At 43.4% G+C, this 26202-nt stretch overlaps 1 protein-coding gene across 1 annotated transcript; it reads left to right on the top strand.

Annotated features, from left to right (window-relative positions):
* Positions 1-12651: 12651 nt before the first annotated feature.
* LOC121561649 (protein NLRC3-like) lies at positions 12652-26107 on the top strand. The gene is made up of 17 exons (XM_045210720.1): positions 12652-12735; positions 12992-13158; positions 13316-15107; positions 15191-15364; positions 18255-18428; positions 18688-18861; positions 19561-19607; positions 19736-20294; positions 21507-21553; positions 22169-22206; positions 22684-22748; positions 22881-23095; positions 23281-23540; positions 23700-23825; positions 23990-24122; positions 24208-24237; positions 25836-26107. The coding sequence occupies exons 1-17, from the start codon at positions 12665-12667 to the stop codon at positions 26105-26107; spliced, it is 4344 nt and encodes a 1447-aa protein (XP_045066655.1). The 5' UTR covers positions 12652-12664.
* Positions 26108-26202: the final 95 nt, after the last annotated feature.

Below are 26202 nucleotides of genomic sequence, written 5' to 3'. Positions count from 1 at the left end.
GGCTGGGTGGAGTGTGTGGCTGGGTGGAGTGGGAGTGTGTGGCTGGGTGGAGTGTGTGGCTGGGTGGAGTGTGTGGCTGGGTGGAGTGTGGCTGGGTGGAGTGTGGCTGGGTGGAGTGTGGCTGGGTGGAGTGTGTGGCTGGGTGGAGTGTGTGGCTGGGTGGAGTGTGTGTGTGTGTGGCTGGGTGGAGTGTGTGTGTGTGTGGCTGGGTGGTGTGTGTGTGTGTGGCTGGGTGGAGTGTGGCTGGGTGGTGTGTGTCTGGGTGGAGTGTGTGGCTGGGTGGAGTGTGGCTGGGTGGAGTGTGGCTGGGTGGTGTGTGTGTGGCTGGGTGGTGTGTGTGTGGCTGGGTGGTGTGTGTGGCTGGGTGGTGTGTGTGTGGCTGGGTGGTGTGTGTGTGTGGCTGGGTGGTGTGTGTGTGTGGCTGGGTGGTGTGTGTGGCTGGGTGGAGAGTGGCTGGGTGGAGAGTGTGGCTGGGTGGAGTGTGTGGCTGGGTGGAGTGTGTGGCTGGGTGGAGAGTGTGGCTGGGTGGAGTGTGTGTGTTGTTTATGCTCTTACTTCCTCTGACTGATAGAGGGTTAATTACAGCGCTGCTCAGGGGCTTGTGGGTTAACTAGACTGATAAGAGGGTTAATTACAGCGCTGCTCAGGGGCTTGTGGGTTAACTAGACTGATAGAGGGTTAATTACAGCGCTGCTCAGGGGCTTGTGGGTTAACTAGACTGATAGAGGGTTAATTACAGCGCTGCTCAGGGGCTTGTGGGTTAACTAGACTGATAGAGGGTTAATTACAGCGCTGCTCAGGGGCTTGTGGGTTAACTAGACTGATAGAGCGCTGCCAGTGACACCAGTGTTAGTAACAGACATAGGAAGGCATAGAGACTACATAAGGTGACATAGTACTATATAGTGAGACCAGGTACTTAGACCAGGTGTTAGTCAGACAGTCAGAGACACAAAAAGAATACATCGAGACTACATTAGAAGCCATAAGGGATACATAGACCACATTAGAAGCAGTAAGGAATACATAGACTACATTAGAAGTCGTAAGGGATACATAGACTACATTAGAAGTCGTAAGGGATACATAGACTACATTAGAAGCCATAAGGAATACATAGACTACATTAGAAGCCATAAGGGATACATAGACTACATTAGAAGCCATAAGGAATACATAGACTACATTAGAAGCCATAAGGGATACATAGACTACATTAGAAGCCATAAGGGATACATAGACTACATTAGAAGCCATAAGGGATACATAGACTACATTAGAAGACATAAGGGATACATAGACTACATTAGAAGACATAAGGGATACATAGACTACATTAGAAGCCATAAGGAATACATAGACTACATTAGAAGACACAAGGGATACATAGACTACATTAGAAGCCATAAGGAATACATAGACTACATTAGAAGCCATAAGGAATACATAGACTACATTAGAAGACATAAGGAATACATAGACTACATTAGAAGACATAAGGGATACATAGACTATATTAGAAGCCATAAGGAATACATAGACTACAGTTAAAGTCGGAAGTTTACATACACTTAGGTTGGAGTCATTAAAAGTTGTTTTTCAACCACTCCACACATTCTTTGTTAACAAACTATAGTTTTGGCAAGTCGGTTAGGACATCTACTTTGTGCATGACACAAGTAATTTTTCCAACAATTGTTTACAGACATATAATTTCACTTATAATTCACTGTATCACAATTCCAGTGGGTCAGAAGTTTACATACAGTAAGTTCACTGTGCCTTTAAACAGCTTGGAAAATTCCAGAAAATGATGTCATGGCTTTAGAAGCTTCTGATAGGCTAATTGACATCATTTGAGTCAAGGTGTACCTGTGGAGGTATTTCAAGGCCTACCTTCAAACTCAGTGCCTCTTCGTTTGACATCATGGGAAAATCAAAAGACCTCAGAAAAATAATTGTAGACCTCCACAAGTCTGGTTCATCCTTGGGAGCAATTTCCAAACGCCTGAAGGTACCACGTTCATCTGTTAAAACAATAGTACGCAAGTATAAACACCATGGGACCACGCAGCCGTCATACTGCTCAGGAAGGAGACGCGTTCTGTTTCCTAGAGATGAACGTACTTTGGTGCGAAAAGTGCAAATCAATCCCAGAACAACAGCAAAGGACCTTGTGAAGATGCTGGAGGAAACAGCTACAAAAGTATTTATATCCACAGTAAAACGAGTCCTATTTCGACATAACCTGAAAGGCCGCTTAGCAAGGAAGAAGCCACTGCTCCAAAACTGCCATAAAAAAGCCAGACTACGGTTTGCAACTGCACATGGGGACAAAGATCGTACTTTTATGAGAAATATCCTCTGGTCTGATTAAACAAATATATAACTGTTTGGCCATAAAGCCATCGTTATGTTTGGAGGAAAAACGGGGTAGCTTGCAAGCCGAAGAACACCATCCCAACCGTGAAGCAAGGGGGTGGCAGCATCATGCTGTGGGGGTGCTTTGCTGCAGGAGGGACTGGTGCACTTCACAAAATAGATGGCATCATGAGGAAGGAAAATTATGTGGATATATTGAAGCAACATCTCAAGACATCAGTCAGGAAGTTATAGCTTGGTCGCAAATGGGTCTTCCAAATGGACAATGACCCCAAGCATACTTCCAAAGTTGTGCCAAAATGGCTTAAGGACAACAAAGTCAAGGTATTGGAGTGGCCATCACAAAGCCCTGACCTCAATACTATAGAACATGTGTGGGCAGAACGGAAAAAGTGTGTGTGAGCAAGTTACACCAGCTCTGTCAGGAGGAATGGACCAAAATTCACCCAATTTATTGTGGGAAGCTTGTGGAATTGGCCACACCTAATGTTTTTGTTTCTCTGATGGGTTTGTTTTACTTTTTCAGCTTTATGATGTCTTGCTTCACTGGCAGTGACAGCTCTTTGGACTTCATATTGAGGGTTAACGGCAACAGATTCCAAATGCAAATGCCTGAAACTTGAAATCAACTCTAGACCTTTTTATCTGCTTCCTTGTAAATGAACTAATGTGGGAATAACACGCACCTGGTCATGGAACAGCTGAGCAGCCAATTGTCCAATTACTTTTCAGTTCATATTCATTATTCAAAATGTCAACTCCAACATGCTGTGGTAGACAGCTGAACTACTAATAACTTGGTCAATGTCCAAATATCTATGGACCTGACAGTAAGTATTCAGACCCTTTACTCAGTAGTATGTTGAAGCACCTTTGGCAGCGATTGCAGCCTTGGGTATGACGCTACAAGCTTGGCACACCTGTGTTTGGGGAGTTTCTCCCATTCTTCTCTGCAGATCCTCTCAAGCTCTGTCAGGTTGGATGGGGAGCGTCGCTGCACAGCTATTTTCAGGTCTCTCCAGAGATGTTCGATCGGGTTCAAGTCCGGGCTCTGGCTGGGCCACTCAAGGACACTCCAAGACTTGTCCCTGAAGCCACTCCTGCGTTGTCTTGTCTGTGTGTTTAGGGTCGTTGTCCTGTTGGAAATGGAACCTTGGCCCCAGTCTGAGGTCCTCTGGAGCAGGTTTTCATCAAGGATTTCTCTGTACTTTGCTCCTGTCGTCTTTCCCTCGATCCTGACTAGTCTCCCAGTTCCTGCTGCTGAAAAAGATCCCACAGGTTTCCTCCAGACGTGACGCTTGGGAATCTTGTTTCTCATGATCTGAAAGTCCTGTCGTGCATTTTACTGAGGAGTGGCTTCCATCTGGCCATTCTACCATAAAAGCCTGATTGGTGGAGTCCTTCTGGAAGGTTCTCCCATCTCCACAGAGGAACTCTGGAGCTCTGTCAGAGTGACCATCGGGTTCTTGGTCACCTCCCTGACCAAGGCCCTTCTCCCCCGATTGCTCAGTTTGGCCGGGCGGCCAATACATAAAGGCTACATTACAAGCCATAAGGGATACATAGAGACTACATAGGCATACATAAGGAATACATAGGGTGACATGGGTAGTGTGACCATGCTGGAGGTGTGTTACTGTATTCTACAGTCTTCTATCAGGGTAGTGTGACCATGCATAACCTGCATATTTGCAGTGTTGACCCTTCTTTTTCAAGACCTCTGCAATCCGCCCTGGCATGCTGTCAATTAACATCTGGGTCACATCCTGACTGATGGCAGGCCATTCTTGCATAATCAAATCAAATCAAATCAAATTGTATTGGTCACATGCGCCGAATACAACAGGTGCAGACATTACAGTGAAATGCTTACTTACAGCCCTTAACCAACAGTGCATTTATTTTTAACAAAAAAAGTAAAAATAAAACAACAACAAAAAAAGTGTTGAGAAAAAAAGAGCAGAAGTAAAATAAAATAACAGTAGGGAGGCTATATATACAGGGGGGTACCGGTGCAGAGTCAATGTGCGGGGGCACCGGCTAGTTGAGGTAGTTGAAGTAATATGTACATGTGGGTAGAGTTAAAGTGACTATGCATAAATAATTAACAGAGTAGCAGCAGCGTAAAAAGGATGGGGTGGGGGGGCAGTGCAAATAGTCCGGGTAGCCATGATTAGCTGTTCAGGAGTCTTATGGCTTGGGGGTAGAAGCTGTTGAGAAGTATTTTGGACCTAGACTTGGCACTCCGGTACCGCTTGCTGTGCGGTAGCAGAGAGAACAGTTTATGACTAGGGTGGCTGGAGTCTTTGACAATTTTGAGGGCCTTCCTCTGACACCGCCTGGTATAGAGGTCCTGGATGGCAGGAAGCTTGGCCCCAGTGATGTACTGGGCCGTACGCACTACCCTCTGTAGTGCCTTGCGGTCGGAGGCCAAGCAGTTGCCATACCAGGCTGTGATGCAACCAGGCAGGATGCTCTCGATGGTGCAGCTGTAGAATTTTTTGAGGATCTGAGGACCCATGCCAAATCTTTTCAATCTCCTGAGGGGGAATAGGCTTTGTCGTGCCCTCTTCACAACTGTCTTGGTGTGTTTGGACCATGATAGTTCGTTGGTGATGTGGACACCAAGGAACTTGAAGCTCTCAACCTGTTCCACTACAGCCCCGTCGATGAGAATGGGGGCGTGCTCAGTCCTCTTTTTTTTCCTGTAGTCCACAATCATCTCCTTTGTCTTGGTCACGTTGAGGGAGAGGTTGTTGTCCTGGCACCACACGGCCAGGTCTCTGACCTCCTCCCTATAGGCTGTCTCATCGTTGTCGGTGATCAGGCCTACCACTGTTGTGTCATCGGCAAACTTAATGATGGTGTTGGAGTCGTGCCTGGCCATGCAGTCATGGGTGAACAGAGAGTACAGGAGGGGACTGAGCACGCACCCCTGAGGGGCCCCCGTGTTGAGGATCAGTGTGGCAGATGTGTTCTTACCTACCCTTACCACCTTGGGGGCGGCCCGTCAGGAAGTCCAGGATCCAGTTGCAGAGGGAGGTGTTTAGTCCCAGGATCCTTAGCTTAGTGATGAGCTTAGAGGGCACTATGGTGTTGAATGCTGAGCTGTAGTCAATGAATAGCATTCTCACGTAGGTGTTCCTCTTGTCCAGGTGGGAAAGGGCAGTGTGGAGTGCAATAGAGATTGCATCATCTGTGGATCTGTTGGGGCGGTATGCAAATTGGAGTGGGTCTAGGGTTTCTGGGATAATGCTGTTGATGTGAGCCATGACCAGCCTTTCAAAGCACTTCATGGCTACAGACGTCAGTGCTACGGGTCAGTAGTCATTTAGGCAGGTTATCTTAGAGTCCTTGGAGTTTGTCAGAATTTGTGGGTTTTTGTTTGTCCACCTGCCTCTTGAGGATTGACCACAAATTCTCAATGGGATTAAGGTCTGGGGAGTTTCCTGGCCATGGACCCAAAACTCAGATGTTTTGTTCCCGAGCCACTTAGTTATCACTTTTGCCTTATGGCAAGGTGCTCCATCATGCTGGAAAAGGCATTGTTCGTCACCAAACTGTTCTTGGATGGTTGGGAGAAGTTGCTCTCTGAGGATGTGTTGGTACCATTCTTTATTCATGGCTGTGTTCTTAGGCAAAATTGTGAGTGAGCCCACTACCTTGGCTGAGAAGCAACCCCACACATGAATGGTCTCAGGATGCTTTACTGTTGGCATGACACAGGACTGATGGTAGCGCGCACCTTGTCTTCTCCGGACAAGCTTTTTTCCGGATGCCCCAAACAATCGGAAAGGGGATTCATCAGAGAAAATTACTTTACCCCAGTCCTCAGCAGTCCAATCCCTGTACCTTTTGCAGAATATCAGTCAGTCCCTGATGTTTTTCCTGGAGAGAAGTGGCTTCCTCGCTGCCCTTCTTGACACCAGGCCATTCTCCAAAAGACTTTGCCTCACTGTGCGTGCAGATGCACTCACATCTGCCTGCTGCCATTCCTGAGCAAGCTCTGCACTGGTGGTGCCCCGATCCCGCAGCTGAATCAACTTTAGGAGACGGTCCTGGCGCTTGCTGGACTTTCTTGGGCGCCCTGAAGCCTTCTTCACAACAATTGAACCTCTCTCCTTGAAGTTCTTTATGATCCGATAAATGGTTGATTTAGGTGCAATCTTACTAGCAGCAATATCCTTGCCTGTGAAGCCCTTTTTGTGCAAAGCAATGATGATGGCACATGTTTCCTTTCAGGTAACCATGGTTAACAGAGGAAGAACAATGATTTCAAGCACCACCCTCCTTTTAAAGCTTCCAGTCTGTTATTCTAACTCAATCAGCATGACAGAGTGATCTCCAGCCTTGTCCTCGTCAACACTCTCACCTGTGTTAACGAGAGAATCACTCACATGATGTCAGCTGGTCCTTTTGTGGCAGGGCTGAAATGCAGTGGAAATGTTTTTGGGGGATTAAGTTCATTTTTATGGCAAAGAGGGACTTTGCAATTAATTGCAATTCATCTGATCACTCTTCATAACATTCTGGAGTATATGCAAATTGCCATCATAAAAACTGAGGCAGCAGACGTTGTGAAAATTAATATTTGTGTCATTCTCAAAACTTTTGACCACGACTGTACACTATATATCTATAGCGATTTTTCTGTTGGTCTGTGTGTCGGTTGTTCGGTCGGTCGGTCCGTCAGTATGTTTTTGTCTGTCTGTCTATATTAATTCCCAGTCTGTGTGTCTGTCTGTATTAATTATCTCTCTCTCTCTTTATAGAGCTCTGTCCAGAATTCTGTCCACTACTGGCCTGCCATGCAGACTCTTAAAGGGACCTGTTGGTCTTTATGTAGATACAGTCCCAGTGATGATGAGGATCACATATTATCTCATTGAGAAGGTGGATGTTGGTAATGTTCAGTGGGGAATCTGGTAGACTGGATTACTGTAAAAGTACTATGAGACATTTTAAAGGCGCTATGGAATAACTATCTTTAAAGTAATGACTCGGGACGACGGTTGTAATATGAAAGCTTATTTGAATAATACTTCACGTTACATTTGACCACTTTAGATTCTACAAAACTATCAAAGAAAGTTGCTAGCGAAAGCCAGGCTTATCACTTGTCACTTGCTCATAAGTGGAGCGTTTTCGTTCTCACTTCCACTTCCTGTCGCAAAGCATTCTGGTAATTGCAGTCTAAGACGCAATATGCAGAAATAGCTCCACCATTTGCATTGTCGCTAGATTTCAGATGGTTCATCTAAACAAGTCATGCAGAGTATAGAGAATCATTGTACCATCTGAACCACTGAAATATATTTTCAATAAAACCCATGTTTTTATTTAGTTTCAGCTGTTTGAAGCTAAAACAAAACCGAGAGTAAAAAAAATGCCTAAACTAAAGTTACGGACGTGAAGCAGAGAAATAGCACACGTATCAGACTGGCTTTCAACCAGAAGACAGATCTATAACTGACGTGAATTTTGGTCGGGTCGCCCACAAAGCTACATATTGCGCTTTTAATTAGTTCGTGAGGAAGAGAATTCCAGACCGACATTGAGAAATTAATTTGGCAAATTACCTGGGTGTCTTGGATGTTGGAAATGTTAAAGGTACAGTTGGAAATCTGGTGGACTGGATTACTGTAAAGTACCATGGCTGTGTTTACACAGGAAGCCCAATTATATATATATATATATTTTTTCACTCATTGGTCTTTTGACCAATCAGATAAGCTCTGAAAAAGATCCGATGTGAAAAGATCTGATGTGATTGGTCAAAATATCAGAATTGTGCTGCCTGTGTACACGCAGCCTAGGAAACCTTTTGAATGGCATTATTCTAGGTGAAATAGGCCCCACACACCACAGGAGGCTGGTGAAGGGAGGACGGTTGATTAAAAATGGCTGGAATGGAGTGAAAGGAATAGAAACCATATGTCTGATGTGTTTGATACCATTCCATTCATTCTGTCCTCCCCAATTGAAGATCCACCAGCCACCTGTGCCATACACACTCACGTTGTACAGCTGATGTAGGCCTACAAAAATGTGTTAATTTGAATCATGTTATTCTGGCTCATCCTTTTTCAAAGCTCTCCTCCAGGGCCCCCAGGAGGTGCATGTTTTAGTTTTTGGTCCTAGAACTAACACCTTAGATTTAACTAATTAACTTTATCATCAAGCCCTTGATTGTTTTTGTATCGGGTGTGTTAGTGCTAGGGCAATTTTATGTTGTATCTACCTGCCCAGGGACTACAGTTGAAAACTAGCTAGCTGGCTAAATCTGACACCTTTACTGAAATGTTGATTGATGTGCAGCATCCCGGTCAAATACATTTTCAATAAATGAAATGAAGAGGAATGGAATGTATTTATGAGTCTGTGAGTTGGTCTTTAATAAGTGTGATTAGTTCAATGTAACATCATATACAGTGAGAGAAAAAAGTATTTGATCCCCTGCTGATTTTGTACGTTTTCCCACTGACAAAGAAATGATCAGTCTTAATCATAATTTTAATGGTAGGTTTATTTGAACAGTGAGAGACAGAATAACAACAAAAAAATCCAGAAAAACGCATGTCAAAAATGTTATAAATTGATTTGCATTTTAATGAGGGAAATTAGTATTTGACCCCTCTGCAAAACATGACTTAGTACTTGGTGGCAAAACCCTTGTTGGCAATCACAGAGGTCAGACGTTTCTTGTAGTTGGCCACCAGGTTTGCACACATCTCAAGAGGGATTTTGTCCCACTCCTCTTTGCAGATCTTCTCCAAGTCATTAAGGTTTCGAGGCTGATGTTTGGCAACTCGAACCTTCAGCTCCCTCCACAGATTTTCTATGGGATTAAGGTCTGGAGACTGGCTAGGCCACTCCAGGACCTTAATGTGCTTCTTCTTGAGCCACTCCTTTGTTGCCTTGGCCGTGTGTTTTGGGTCATTGTCATGCTGGAATACCCATTTACGACCCATTTTCAATGCCCTGGCTGAGGGAAGGAGGTTCTCACCCAAGATTTGACGGTACATGGCCCCGTCCATCGTCCCTTTGATGCGGTGAAGTTGTCCTGTCCCCTTAGCAGAAAAACACCCCCAAAGCATAATGTTTCCGCCTCCATGTTTGACGGTGGGGATGGTGTTCTTGGGGTCATAGGCAGCATTCCTCCTCCTCCAAACACGGCGAGTTGAGTTGATGCCAAAGAGCTCCATTTTGGTCTCATCTGACCACAACACTTTTACCCAGTTCTCCTCTGAATCATTCAGATATTCATTGGCAAACTTCAGACGGGCATGTATATGTGCTTTCTTGAGCAGGGGGACCTTGCGGGCGCTGCAGGATTTCAGTCCTTCACGGCGTAGTGTGTTACCAATGTTTTCTTGGTGACTATGGTCCCAGCTGCCTTGAGATCATTGACAAGATCCTCCCGTGTAGTTCTGGGCTGATTCCTCACCGTTCTCATGATCATTGCAACTCCACGAGGTGAGATCTTGCATGGAGCCCCAGGCTGATGGAGATTGACAGTTCTTTTGTGTTTCTTCCTTTGCGAATAATCACACCAACTGTTGTCACCTTCTCACCAAGCTGTTTGGCGATGGTCTTGTAGCCCATTCCAGCCTTGTGTAGGTCTACAATCTTGTCCCTGACATCCTTGGAGAGCTCTTTGGTCTTGGCCATGGTGGAGAGTTTGGAATCTGATTGATTGATTGCTTCTGTGGACAGGTGTCTTTTATACAGGTAACAAACTGAGATTAGGAGCACTCCCTTTAAGAGTGTGCTCCTAATCTCAGCTCGTTACCTGTATAAAAGACACCTGGGAGCCAGAAATCTTTCTGATTGAGAGGGGGTCAAATACTTATTTCCGTCATTAAAATGCAAATGAAATTATTACATTTTTGACATGTGTTTTTCTGGATTTTTGTTGTTGTTATTCTGTCTCTCACTGTTCAAATAAACCTACCATTAAAATTATAGACTGATCATTTATTTGTCAGTGGGCAAACGTACAAAATCAGCAGGGGATCAAATACTTGTTTCCCTCACTGTAATATGCATTGTAATCAGTCTGTTTTGGGGTTTGCAGAGTCATTGTATATCATTGGTTACCCATCCTATCATGTTACCACACAGATATGACCGTCTAGCGTCCTTCTGCCAAACCTGGGTGTTGTCACAGGGCCCTCTCTTGGTAACACCTGCAAAACATCACTAAATCAAATCCTGAAATAAAAGAATAAAAACCCACTTTTACCATATAGAATATGAATTTATGGGCTGAATACTTGTATTAAGTGTATGAAGACTTTATATGACGTAAATATGAACATATAATATAAAAACCTATACGTGTTGAACGCGACGACCGTGTTGAAATAGGAAGCTGTCTACATTTATAAGGAAGTAGTCTACATTATATAAGGAAGTCGTCTACATTATATAAGGAAGTAGAAGAACGGTCGAAGAAAGAGGTTTGTAGCATTCTTTTACAATTGAATGTAGAATGTAGCATTCTTTTACAATTGAATGTAGAAAAGTGTTTTTGAGAAGTTAGACTATTATAGAGAGGTGATTTAGGGGGTAAAACATCCGCAGAATTGTAAAGTTATTACAATACTGATTTTAACTTTCAAGATTGATCATTTTAGGCTTATATGTTGATTCATATTGATTAGCCTAATCAATATGATCCGATGTGATGTTATAGGCTATGAGGTAGGGAATGATTGTTATAGGCGATTGATACTACATTATCGTGATTACTATCCGCGTGATCCCCAAGACGGTCGAAACGTTCCGTTCTTTCAAATCCTGAAAGAAGACGTGCGTCGGAACACTGTTGCTGAAGAAACTAGTCCGTCTCGTCAAGTCGGTCAAGTAAAAGTGACATGCAACAATGGGCATATAAACTATGTAAATGTTGACTAAATCAGTGTTTCCCAAACTCGGTCCTGGGACCCCCAAAAACCAACACGTGCAACCAGGGGGGCCACGGGACTGAGTTTGGGAAACCATGGACTAAATCAAAGTTAAGTTGAAAAATATTTCTGGTGATGCAGATCTGAAAGAGGGGCGGTGGTCCGTTTTGGTCACTGCAGGTGCGCTCGATATAGCTTGATCGGCGCCCCGATGCGCATTGAATCGTTGTCGACTTACCTTTTCTCTGAATGCAAGTCCCGGTGCACCGGGCGAGAAACTGTTCGCACCTCAAATGAACCCAAGCAGTGCATCGGTGTATTCACTAAACGATACGGGGAGGGACCTACCTGAATTTGAAATCTCCTTGTCGTTTACCTACGGTTTGTACGGTGTGAACTATTGACCCCAGCTCAGGCTCAATCAAACTTTTCCATCTTTGGACATTTTCCTGCATAACAAACGTGTCACCATGTAGGCTACTACTAAACCAGAACAAGAAACAGTGGTGTGTAGGCTGTATTCTCTTAAAGGGTTAGGAAGAAATACCTGTCAATGTCTGTAATGTCTTTTAGTTGTGTTTGGACCCCAGGTGTTATGGAGTCAGCTAATGGGGATCCAACCAGGTAGACTAGCTGATGTTATGGAGTCAGCTAATGGGGATCCAACCAGGTAGACTAGCTGTTGTTATGGAGTCAGCTAATGGGGATCCAACCAGGGAGACTAGCTGTTGTTATGGAGTCAGCTAATGGGGATCCAACCAGGTAGACTAGCTGTTGTTATGGAGTCAGCTAATGGGGATCCAACCAGGTAGACTAGCTGTTGTTATGGAGTCAGCTAATGGGGATCCAACCAGGTAGACTAGCTGTTGTTATGGAGTCAGTTAATGGGGATCCAACCAGGTAGACTAGCTGTTGTTATGGAGTCAGCTAATGGGGATCCAACCAGGTAGACTAGCTGTTGTTATGGAGTCAGCTAATCGGGATCCAAATCAAATTAATAACATATTGGACTGTGCATGTTTAAATGCAACATGAAGTCTCTGTTTGAACTCTGACCACAGACAGTAAAAGTGTTGTCATTGTTAATGTTCGGAAATATTGACTGTTCTGTTATTTCTTAGTGTAGCTAAGTGAGCAGTGACTCGAAAATGAGTCTCTCTGGGGAGAGAGAGGAGGAGACCACTGCCTCTAAAATGAGTCTCTCTGGGGAGAGAGAGGACGAGACCACTGCCTCTAAAATGAGTCTCTCTGGGGAGAGAGAGGAGGAGACCACTGCCTCTAAAATTAGTCTCTCTGGGGAGAGAGAGGAGGGGACCACTGCCTCTAAAATGAGTCTCTCTGGGGAGAGAGAGGAGGGGACCACTGCCTCTAAAATGAGTCTCTCTGGGGAGAGAGAGGAGGAGACCACTGCCTCTAAAATGACTCAAGACACCAGTTCTAAAAGGTAAGAGATTAATTGTAAAATATACAGTTCTCTTAAAAATATCAAACTAATGAAGAGAAAAGTGTTCACAAATTACATCAAATGTAGGCCTATATCATTCATTTAAAAGGCCAAACACAGATTTACCAATTGCAGACTGTAGCTTTATAAAGAAACATCAGGACTTCTATGAGTTCAGCTATACACTTGTTGAAATGATGTAGATGAGGTACTGATGGGATATTGATGAGGTGATCTGCCTCCCTGTTTTGTTCAGTGTCCAGAAGCCCAGAGCAGAGTCACCTGCCCCCAGCCTGCTATCAATGAAGAGTGATCAGCCACCTGCTTTCAGCCAGGAACCATTACCAGATGACAATAAGGAAGTGGATAGCTTGGACAGTGAGGATGCATTAAAGATCACACACAACCTTCTGGACAGAAGAAGTAAGACTGTGTTTCATACAATATTACAAAGAACGGGACAAAGGCCGCTCTAACACACACACACACACACACACACACACACACACACACACACACACACACACACACACACACACACACAAACTTATGAGTCCCAACTCTCATTGTTTTCCTACAGGTCATACTCTTCTGACAGTCCAACAAGACATTAAGGCTAAACTGAAACACAAGTATCAACACATATCTGAAGGAATTGGAAACCAAAGTCTGTTAAAGGACATCTACACAGAGCTCTACATCACAGAGGGTGGAAGTGGAGGGGTCAATAATGAACATGAGGTGAGACAGATAGAGATGGCATCCAAGAAACAAACCACACAAGAGACACCAATCAAATGCAACGACATCTTCAAGCCTTTAGCTGGACAAGACAAACCTATCAGAACTGTGCTGACAAAAGGAATCGCTGGCATTGGAAAAACAGTCTCTGTGCAGAAGGTCATCCTTGACTGGGCAGAGGGAAAAGCAAATCAGGACGTTCATTTCATGTTTCCTCTTCCTTTCCGTGATCTGAACCTGAAAAAGGACCAATACAGTCTGATGCAACTTCTTTCCCACTACTTCTCAGAGCTGAAAGAGATTGACAACATTGAAGATGCTGAAACCAAAACTGTTTTCATTTTTGATGGTCTGGATGAGTGTCGACTTCCTCTAGACTTCAAAAACAATGAGAGGTGCTGTGATGTCACGAAGCCAACCTCAGTGGACGTGCTGCTGACAAACCTCATCAAGGGGAATCTGCTTCCCTCTGCTCTCCTCTGGATAACCTCACGGCCTGCAGCAGCCAATCAGATCCCACCTGAGTGTGTTGACCAGGTGACAGAGGTACGAGGGTTCAATGATCCACAGAAGGAGGAGTACTTCAGGAAGAAAATCACAGATCAGAATCTGGCCAATGAAGTCATCACCCACATAAAAACATCAAGGAGCTTCCACATCATGTGCCACATGCCAGTCTTCTGTTGGATATCAGCCACTGTCCTTGAGATGATGCTGAAAGAGGCAGAGAAGGATGAAGTCCCCAAAACTCTGACCCAGATGTTGACACACTTCACGCTCATCCAATTCATTGTGAAGAACAGAAAGTACAACAAAGTCACAGAGACAAACCCAAAGGAACTGTCTCAGTCAGACAAAGAGATGATCCTGAAACTGGCAAAGCTGGCTTTCCAACAGCTGCAGAAGGGCAACCTGATCTTCTATGAGGAGGACCTGAGAGAGTGTGGCCTTGATGTCACAGAGGCATCAGAGTACTCAGCATTGTGTACAGAGATCTTTAAAGAAGAATCTGGGCTGTACCAAGAGAAGGTCTACAGCTTTGTGCATCTGAGCATTCAGGAGTTTCTAGCAGCAGTGCATGCTTTAGAATCATGTCTGGACAAGAAGGAAAATGTTTTTTCCACCACTAGTGAGGATGAAGATGAGGAGTCAATCCAGTTGTCTGACTTACACAGGAGAGCAGTGGACCAGGCCTTGAAGAGTGAGAATGGACACCTGGACCTGTTCCTCCGCTTCCTTCTGGGTCTCTCACTGGAGTCCAATCAGAATCTGTTACGAGGCCTTCTGACACAGACAGGAAGTACAACACAGAGCAATGAGGAAACAGTTGAGGAAACAGTCTGGTACCTTTCAGACAAGATAGAGGAGGAACGTTCACCAGAAAGGATCATCAACTTGTTCCACTGTCTGAATGAACTTGGTGCCAACTCTCTAGTTGAAGAAATGCAAACCTCCCTGCGATCAGGAACTCTTTCAGAAACAGAGCTAGAACCTCACCAATGTTCAGCCCTGGCCTACCTGTTACTGATGTCAGAGGAGGTGCTGGAGGAGTTTGACCTGAAGACATACACCACATCAGAGGAAGGTTATCAGAGGTTGCTGCCGGTAGTGAAAACCTGCAAGAGAGCACTGTAAGTTCTGTTATTGAGTTGCTGTTTACAGTATCATTATTCTGAAGGATTTGTATATCTAACAGATGATCTCCTCTCTCCAGACTGGCTGGCTGTAAACTCACATATAAATCCTGTGAGACTCTGGCCTCAACTCTGCAGACACCAAACTCCCCCCTGAGAGAACTGGACCTCAGCTACAATAACCTGAGAGACAGAGGAGTGAAGCTGCTCTGTGTTGGACTAACCAGTCCACTCTGCAACATACAGACACTAGTGTGAGTTAAATATCTTCAGTATGACTTATTATGTGGATGCTTTAAACATTATTTGAACGACTTAGTAAATATGCAGAAACATACATAAAATGTGATAAATATATCAAACTAAGGTTAAATGTCTTGAGTGAGTTAGTATGTTTTTGACGTTGGTTAAACATGTGTCCTTCTGTTATTGTCTTAATGCATCTCATTATTCTTAAAGCTTTGCATATTTAACAGTGTATCACTATATCTCCTCTCTCCAGACTGGCTGACTGTAAACTCACATATGAATCCTGTGAGACTCTGGCTTCAGCTCTGCAGACACCAAACTCCCCCCTGAGAGAACTGGACCTCAGCTACAATGACCTGGGAGACAGAGGAGTGGAGCTGCTCTGTGTTGGACTAACCAGTCCACTCTGCAACATACAGACACTAGTGTGAGTTAACTATCTTCAGTATCCACTGTGAGTGTTTATATATTATGTATGTAGTTAGTATGTGTATGTTTTTAACATTATTTGAACGTCTTAGTAAATATGCAGAAACATACATAAAATGTGATAAATATATCAAACTAAGGTAAATATCTTGAGTGAGTTAGTATGTTTTTGACGTTGGTTAAACATGTGTCCTTCTGTTATTGTCTTAATGCATCTCATTATTCTTAAAGCTTTGCATATTTAACAGTGTATCAACATATCTCCTCTCTCCAGACTGGCTGACTGTGAACTCACATATAAATCCTGTGAGACTCTGGCTTCAGCTCTGCAGACACCAAACTCCCCCCTGAGAGAACTGGACCTCAGCTACAATGACCTGGGAGACAGAGGAGTGGAGCTGCTCTGTGTTGGACTAACCAGTCCACTCTGCAACATACAGACACTAGTGTGAGTTAAATATCTTCAGTATCCACTGTGAGTGTTTATATATTATGAATGTACTATATACTGAACAAGAATATAAACGCAACATGCAACAATTTGAAAGGTTTTACTGAGTTACAGTTCATATGAGGAAATCAGTCAATTGAAATAAATTCATTAGGCCCTATTCAATGGATTTCACTTAAATGGGAATTCAGATATGCATCTGTTGGTCACAGATACCTTAAAAAAAATAAGTATGGGTGTGTATCAGAAAACCAGTCCGTATCTGGTGTGACCACCATTTGCCTCATGCAGCGCGACACATCTCCTTCACATAGAGTTGATCAGGCTGTTGATTGTGGCCTGTGGAATGTTGTCCCACTCCTCTTCAATGGCTGTGCGAAGTTGCTGGAAACTGGAAGATGCTGTCGATCCAGAGCATCCCAAACATGCATGTCTGGTGAGTATGCAGTCCAATGGAGAACTGGGACATTTTCAGCTTCCAGGAATTGTGTACAGATCCTTGCGACACGGGGCCGTGCATTATCATGCTGAAACATGAGGTGATGGCGGCGGATGAATGGCACGACAATGGGCCTCAGGATCTCGTCACGGTATCTCTGTGCATTCAAATTGCCATCGATAAAATGTGATTGTGTTCGTTGTCCGTAGCTTATGCCTGCCCATACCATAACCCCACCGCCACCATGGGGCACTCTGTTCACAACGTTGACATCAGCAAACCGCTCGCCCACACAATGCCATCACAACGCCATACACGCTTTCTGCCATCTTCCCGGTACAGTTGAAACCGGGATTCATCCGTGAAGAGCACACTCCTCCAGTGTGCCAGTGGCCATCGAAGGTGAGCATTTGCCCACAGAAGTTGGTTACGACTCTGAACTGCAGTCAGGTCAAGACCCTGGTGAGGATGACGAGCACGCAGATGAGCTTCCCTGAGACGGTTTCTGACAGTTTGTGCAGAAAGTATTTGGTTGTGAAAACCCACAGTTAAATCAGCTGTCCTGGTGGCTTGTCTCAGAACATCCTGCAGGTGAAGAAGTCGGATGTGGAGGTCCTGGGCTGGCGTGGTTACATGTGGTCTGTGATTGTGAGGCCGGTTGGATGTACTGCCAAATTCTCTAAAATGATGTTGGAGGCGGTTTATGGTAGAGAAATTAACATAAAATTCTCTAGCAACAGCTCTGGTGGACATTCCTGCAGTCATCATGCCAATTGCACGCTCCCTCAAAACTTGAGACATCTGTGGCATTGTGTTGTGTGACAAAACTGCACATTTCAGAGTGGCCTTTTATTGTCCCCAGCACAAGGTGCACCTGTGTAATGATCATGCTGTTTAATCAGCTTCTTGATATACCACACCTGTCAGGTGGATGGATTATCTTAGCAAAGGAGAAATGCTCACTAACAGGGATCTAAACAAATTTATGCACAACATTTGAGAGAAATAAGCTTTTGTGCGTATGGAACATATCTGGGATCTTTTATTTCAGCTCATGAAACGTGGGACCAACACTTTACATGTTGGGTTTATATTTCTGTTCAGTATAGTTAGTATGTGTATGTTTTTAACATTATTTTAACATTTTTGGGACATATCCAGAAACATACATAACATATATAAAACTAAGGTAAATATCTTGAGTGAGTTAGTATGTTTTTAACATTGGTTAATCATGTGTCCTTCTGTTATTATCTTAATGCATCTCATTATTCTTAAAGCTTTGCATATTTAACAGTGTATCACTATATCTCCTCTCTCCAGACTGGCTGGCTGTGAACTCACATATGAATCCTGTAAGACTCTGGCTTCAGCTCTGCAGACACCAAACTCCCCCCTGAGAGAACTGGACCTCAGCTACAATGACCTGGGAGACAGAGGAGTGGAGCTGCTCTGTGTTGGACTAACCAGTCCACTCTGCAACATACCGACACTAGTGTGAGTTAACTTTCTTCAGTATGACTTATTATGTGGATGTTTTAGACATTTGTTAATCATGTGCTCTTCTGTCCTCTAGTCTAGGTCAGTGTGGTCTGACAGAGGGTTGCTGTTCAGATCTGGCCTCAGTCCTGAGTTCACCCAACTCACAACTGAAACAACTGGAGCTGAGAGACAATGACCTGCAGGACTCAGGAGTTACACTGCTGTCTGCTGGACTGGAGGATCCAGACTGTAAACTACACACACTGGGGTATGTACAGTTGTTTCAGTCAGGTCGGTACTGAGCTGAGTTACACTGCCCTCTGCTGGACTGGAGGATCGAGACTGTAAACTACACACACTGGGGTAAGTACAGCTGTTTCAGTCAGGTCGGTACTGAGCTTAGTAAAACAAATACTCTGAACATCTGATGTTTCATCACAATGTTTGTCATGGACAAATGTATGGGTGTCCTACAAGATGATTGACACCAGTCCACCAACCTAGACAGCTGTTGTGTCTCTCTGTAGGCTGTCTGGCTGTCTGGTCACAGAGGAGGGCTGTGCTGCTCTGTCTTCAGCTCTGAGGTCAAACCCCTCCCACCTGAAAGAGCTGGACCTGAGCTACAATCACCCAGGAGACTCTGCAGGGGGACTGCTTTCAGCTGCTCTGGTGGATCCCACAGATAAACTGATGAAGCTGAAGTAAGTCAGAATAGATGTCCTAATAGTGTGAGCAGTGGTTGTGTCCTATGAAGTGTAGTAGGTTCAGTAACATGAGGACATGATGGTAGAATTAAGGGGACGTTTACCCAGCAGGCTTAGCACTCCAACACAGCATACGTCATCACCACATGAATACTCTTCTTCTGCATCTCTGATATCCTGTTGGAATTGTACTCTGTTCTGTATGCAGTAGGTAGGATAGAATACCTGTATGTCTCTAGTAATGAATTGTACTCTGTTCTGAATGCAGTAGGTAGGATAGAATACCTGTATGTCTCTAGTAATGAATTGTACTCTGTTCTGTATGCAGTAGGTAGGATAGAATACCTGTATGTCTCTAGTAATGAATTGTACTCTGTTCTGTATGCAGTAGATAGGATAGAATACCTGTATGTCTCTAGTAATGAATTGTACTCTGTTCTGTATGCAGTAGGTAGGATAGAATACTTGTATGTCTCTAGTAATGAATTGTACTCTGTTCTGTATGCAGTAGGTAATATAGAATACCTGTATTTCTCTAGTAATGAATTGTACTCTGTTCTGTATGCAGTAGGTAGGATAAAATACCTGTATGTCTCTAGTAATGAACTTGGATAGTGCACCAGAACACAACAATATGGTTTAAATGTGGACTGCTTTATTAGGTCTTTGTCAGTCAATAACCTGTTTCTCCTACAGTGTGGATCATGGTGGAGAGTTCAGGCTGAAATCAGGGCTGAGGAAATGTAAGTCTCTTCAATCCTAATTAACTACATATTCAGAACTATAGTAACTAATCAATACTTGTTCTCTACCTACAAAACAACATTTTATATGAAGATGTGGTTTGATTAAACTCTCCTTTTGTCTACAGATGCCTGTCATCTCACCCTGGACCCAAATACAGCAAACCCAAACCTGATACTGTCTGAGGGGAACAGGAAGGTGACATTGGTGGAGGAGAAGCAGCATTATGAAGACCATCCAGACAGATTTGACCGTCATCCCCAAGTTCTCTGCAGAGAAGGCTTATCTGGATCTCGTTATTACTGGGAGGTGGAGATGGATGGTGACATGGCTCACATTGGTGTGGTGTACAAAGGAATGCAGAGGAAGGGAAAGGAGAAGGACAGTAGGATTGGATACAATAGGAAGTCCTGGTGTTTATTCTGCTATGACAGTGGATATAACTTTTACCATCCTGGAGTCGGCAGATCCATCCCTGGTCCTGTTTCTAACAGAGTTGGAGTGTATCTGGACTGGCCAGCTGGTACTTTGTCCTTCTATAGTGTGTCCTCCTCTGGTACACTGACACACCTTTACACAGAACACAGCACATTCACTGAACCCCTCTATCCTGGGCTTGGGTTTGGGTTTGGGGTTTCCTCCTTCTCAATGACCCTGTGTCAGATAGATGACCAACACATTCAAAGGTGAGTCATAGCAATGTTTAATCATGTGTTTTCCTCTGGAATCATTCCTACAATTAGATTAGTATTGGTGTGTTTTAATGTGTTCTGTTGGACCTACAGACAGTTAGATTAGTAGTAGTGGTGTGTTTTAATGTGTTCTGTTGGACCTACAGACAGTTAGATTAGTAGTAGTGGTGTGTTTTAATGTGTTCTGTTGGACCTACAGACAGTTAGATTAGTAGTAGTGGTGTGTTTTAATGTGTTCTGTTGGACCTACAGACAGTTAGATTAGTAGTAGTGGTGTGTTTTAATGTGTTCTGTTGGACCTACAGACAGTTAGATTAGTAGTAGTGGTGTGTTTTAATGTGTTATGTTGGACCTACAGACAGTTAGATTAGTAGTAGTGGTGTGTTTTAATGTGTTCTGTTGGACCTACAGACAGTTAGATTAGTAGTGGTGGTGTGTTTTAATGTGTTCTGTTTGACCTACAGACAGTTAGATTAGTAGTGGTGTGTTTTAATGTGTTCTGTTGGACCTACAGACAGTTAGATTAGTAGTAGTGGTGTGTTTTAATGTGTTCTGTTGGACCTACAGACAGTTAGATTAGTAGTAGTGGTGTGTTTTAATGTGTTCTGTTGGACCTACAGACAGTTAGATTAGTAGTAGTGGTGTGTTTTAATGTGTTCTGTTGGACCTACAGACAGTTAGATTAGTAGTAGTGGTGTGTTTTAATGTGTTCTGTTGGACCTACAGACAGTTAGATTAGTAGTAGTGGTGTGTTTTAATGTGTTCTGTTGGACCTACAGACAGTTAGATTAGTAGTAGTGGTGTGTTTTAATGTGTTCTGTTGGACCTACAGACAGTTAGATTAGTAGTAGTGGTGTGTTTTAATGTGTTCTGTTGGACCTACAGACAGTTAGATTAGTAGTAGTGGTGTGTTTTAATGTGTTCTGTTGGACCTACAGACAGTAACTCATGATACCGGGTGACATCACATCTCTAAAGGCTTTCATGAAGATAAGCAATGTCACCTGTAATGTCACCATCAGTATTGACTTCATGGAAGTTGACAGGGTGTTATGTCACATTTGGCAATGCACCCTACATAGGGAGTGGTTCTGTCACCCTTTATACACCCTTTGTATTGCTTATGAAGACTGTATGTATGCTATATAAAGCCTTTATAAGTTGTATTTAGTTTAATCACAGTCTATCCATCTGCTTTCCCAACAGCAGAGACCATGGTGGAGAGTGCTGTATCAAGCCTGGACCTGAGAAATGTGAGCGTTAACTGATTTAATTGTTTTTCAATCAAAATAATTTTAAAGCGTTCATTATACTTGAGTCCCAGGCAAGGAACACAATCATGATCTATTTGGTCAAAACAAATTAAAGGTAGAGTCAGCAATATGATGTAGATGCACAAAGTAAACAGCATAGTGGGTCAATTTCTACAACAACTAAGAGTGTTGGAGCACGATGCTAAACTTCTCTGTTTTGGTCCCGTGGCTACCACGCTGTAAGAGAGTGAAGAGAACCCGTGCACATGGGCAGATACTGTGTGAGAGAGAAGTCAGGCATCTTGCTCATCACAATATCTGCGGTGCTGCTCGTACAACATCATTTAGCTGACTCTACCTTTAAGCTCTCATCCTGGGATCTACCAGAAATCAGGTCCCCAACATCTACAAAACATGGACCAGAACCATGTTGTTTCCTGCTTCCACAAACATTCATTAATATAACACTAATGTCAGATTATGGTATGATAATGAGTGTACATTCTGAGACTGTTGCTCACTTACATTCATTTTTATTACAAGTCTGTTTAATATTTATTAATTCATTATTACATGAGATTGTCCGTTTTAAATAACAACTACTTTTGACTTCAGGGATTCCTCAGAGCTGTAAGACTTGTGACCATGTTGAGGTAAGTCATAATGTCAATTCTCACTTTTACATACCTTCAGGAGTCAAGCACAGTCTGAAAGCCAGGTGTGTACTGACCAACCATTCATACTGGGATATAGACAGTCCTGTGTTCTGCTTTAGTAATATAAACACAGTCTGAAAGCCAGGTGTGTACTGACCAACCATTCATACTGGGATATAGACAGTCCTGTGTTCTGCTTGTAGGAATGCAGGATTTTAACTGCTGTCATATTTTGTCATTAGACAGTTTAATTGGATAAATCCCCAGCATTCCATGTAACATTTAATAAATACATTAGATTAGTTACTTTGGTTAATGGGCCAGTTTCCCGGACACAGATTAAGTCTAGTCCTGGACCTTAAAGAACTTTCTATTGAAGCTTCCATTGATCATGCTTTAAGTCCAGCACTAGACTCTATCTGTGTCCAGGAAACTGGCCCCATATGTATAACTGACATGCTTGTCCTTGTTCAGGACTCCACACAGTGGCTTCAGATTGAACCCTTGACTTCCACCGTCCAGGAAGTGACAATCTTCAGGTAAAATAACTACTTTTAACATTTCATTCCGCTTGCTAGTGTATTTCCCCATTACCTTTGGGAATAGGCTTCTAATCCAACCTCTCCATTTGACGATTGACCCGCTCTACCATATCTTGTTGTTGCCCTCAGGCACAGGACACCCAAAGGGCGTTATGAGTGCACAGTGTCTGGGCTCCGCTGGGTGTGTGACAGAGATGTCATTCTGAAGTATCACTTCAGGAACTGGTATCCCTACAGTCAACTTCTGAAAGACATGCAGTACGGACAAGGTGGTCCATTGCTGGACATCACTATGGAGTTAGGTGAACTGGAGGAAGTTCATCTGCCACACTTTGTCTGTTTAGGTAAAACCATATAGACATAATATTCAGAAAGACATTTCCATGTAACTGAGTTTCATTTCCTAAATGAATGAATGAATATTCTGAGAGTGAGTTTACTGTGATCTGATACTGCATATTCTTTGTGTTTTAGTTGGATGAATAATACAATATTTGTCTTTCTGTCTCCTTTTTATTGTGTTGTTCAGGGACCAACCCTTCCCTGAGGAATGAGATGAAGATTTTTCATGTAGAGGAACACGGAGTGTCTTTTGAGGAAGTGCATGAGGTCACCAGATTCCATGCCAAAATTCTCCATCCCAAGTTCTCACTTATCTCTGTTATACTGAGCTATATCTTTTCGTGGAACATAGATGTCCACTGTGAGCTGATGCTCTATCTGTCAGTGAAAAAGCAAACACTAATTCCACGCCTATACCTGTTCCCCAGTAACCCCAGCCAAATACAGGTGAGGTACCATTCTTTTAGAGGTGACCTTAACTAAGCAGTGGTACGGTTTATGTTGACACTCATAACATGAAGGTAATAGTGTGTTGCTAGTTTTCTGAATAATGTTTGAATAAGACTATACATTGTCTGGCTGTGTATTCCATGCCTCGTTTCGCAGGCTGTGGAACAACAGGAAAAGTCTCAAGGGTCTTCAAGGGTTCTCATCACAAGACCGGAGCAGGCCTTCAAACTGAATAGTTACTTCAGACTGAACATTCCCTGTTCTACCTACATCAATCCACAGGTACAGTTTTAGTAGACTAAGAACATGAATCTGACATTTTAAGTCACATTTCTATCCATTGCTCTCTCTCGCTCGATGGCTCTCAATTCAAATGGCTTTATTGGCATGGGAAACATGTTTACATTGCAAGCAATCTCTCTCTCGCTCTCTCCATCTCTCTCCAGAAGATTCATCTCATACATAGAGACTCCACACCAAGCTTTTTCAAGGCGGTTTTGAAAATGACAGGGGTTGACATTGAGATGGAGTTATTCGGTGATGATGAGAGGATTGCATGGAAAGAAGTGGTATCACAAGGTAGGAGCATATGTCAATCATAACTTTGTACTTTTGTAACAGATGCTATTTAGAGTGATATAACCTCATTTTGTTTATCTTTCAGATGAATACATCACTGCCACCCATTCAACAAGTAAGTAAACATGAGAGTACAGTGCATTCAGAAAGTATTCAGACCCCTTGACTTTTCCACATTTTGTTACGTTACAGCCTTATTATAAAATTGATAAAATCGTTTTTCCCCCCTCATCAATCTACACAAAATACCCCATAATGACGAAGCAAAAACAGGTTTTTAGACATTGTTGCAAATGTATATATAAAAAAAAACCTGAAATATCACATTTACATAAGTATTCAGACCCTTTACTCAGTACTTTGTTGAAGCACCTTTGGCAGCGATTACAGCATCAATTCTTCTTGGGCATGATGCTACAAGCTTGGCACACCTGTATTTGGGGAGTTTCTCCCATTCTTCTCTGCAGATCCTCTCAAGCTCTGTCAGGTTGGATGGGGAGCGTCGCTGCACAGCTATTTACAGGTCTCTCTAGAGATATTAGATCGGGTTCAAGTCCGGGCTCTGGCTGGGTCACTCAAGGACATTCAGAGACTTGTCCCGGAGCCACTCCTGCATTGTCTTGGCAGTGTGCTTAGGGTAGTTGTCCTGTTGGAAGGTGAACCTTCGCCCCAGTCTGAGGTCCTGAGCGCTCTGGAGCAGGTTTTCATCAAGGATCTCTCTGTACTGCTCCATTCATCTTTCCCTCGATCCTGACTAGTCTCACAGTCCCTGCCGCTGAAAAACACCCCCACAGTATGATGCTGCCACCACCATGCTTCACCGTAGGGATGGTGCCAGGGTTCTTCCAGATGTGACGCTTGGCATTCAGGCCAAAGAGTTCAATCTTGGTTTCATCAGACCAGATAATCTTGTTTCTCATGGTCTGAGAGTCCTTTAGGTGCTTTTTGGCAAACTCCAAGCGGGCTGTCATGTGTCTTTTACTGAGGAGTAGCTTCCGTCTGGCCACTCTACCATAAAGGCCTGATTGGTGGAGTTCTGCAGAGATGGTTGTCCTTCTGGAAGGTTCTCCCATCTCCACAGAGGAGCTCTGGAGCTCTTTCAGAGTGACCATCAGGTTCTTGGTCACCTCCCTGACCAAGGCCCTTCTCCCCCGATTGCTCAGTTTGGCCGGGCGGCCAGCTCTTGGAAGAGTCTTGGTGGTTCCAAACTTCTTCCATTTAAGAATGATGGAGGCCACTGTGTTCTTGGAGACCTTCAATGCTGCAGAACTGTTTCGGTACCCTTCCCCAGATCTGGGCCTCAGGATAATTATTAACTTGACCATTCTTAAAGAGATAATAAATGTCTGATTTGTTATTGTTACCCATCTACCAATCACTGATCGCTTGAAATGCAATACTTGACTGAGGGACCTTCCAGATGTTGAATGTATGGGGGACAGGCCCACTTTGACATTAGAGGATTCTGAGTAGATTGTTGATAAAACATTAATAATCTATTTTCAATGACTTCTCAATAAACCTAATACGAAAATGTGTTATTTCAATTTGTTATTTTAAATTGACTGACTTTAATTGGAATTGACCACAACCCTGGAGTCAGCTCTATACAAGAAATGACTATCAGAGGAATGATAACTGGAGAGACTGGAAGATGTAGAAACAGCTGCTGTTAACCCTAAAGCCATATTAATTTAATTGACCCCCCTTCAGCATTAACAGTCCCTGACATTCCTGCTGAGGAGTTTCTGAAGAAACACTGGGCTAAACTAATTCAGCGAACCAAAAACTCAATGCCAATAGCAGATGATCTGTGGTCAAAGAACATGATTGGTGAAGAAGAGCACTCCAGAATAACAGCTGAAACAACTGAACAGGACCGAATGAGAAAACTACTGAAAGCAGTCATCTCCAAAGGACCAGAAGTGACGGGAGCTTGTCTCAAAGCTCTCGTTGAACATGAAACCATCTTGTTAAGGACTTGAGTGAATCTAGGTAAGACGGTTATCATTGCTCCCTCCCTTGAATATGTGTAATGATTAAAATATAGGTCAAATAAAAACACAGCTACCCAGATCAA

The sequence above is a fragment of the Coregonus clupeaformis genome, chromosome 35 (assembly GCF_020615455.1).
Source record: "Coregonus clupeaformis isolate EN_2021a chromosome 35, ASM2061545v1, whole genome shotgun sequence".
Lineage (NCBI taxonomy): Eukaryota > Metazoa > Chordata > Actinopteri > Salmoniformes > Salmonidae > Coregonus > Coregonus clupeaformis.
This window is presented reverse-complemented; position numbering and strand designations above follow the sequence as displayed.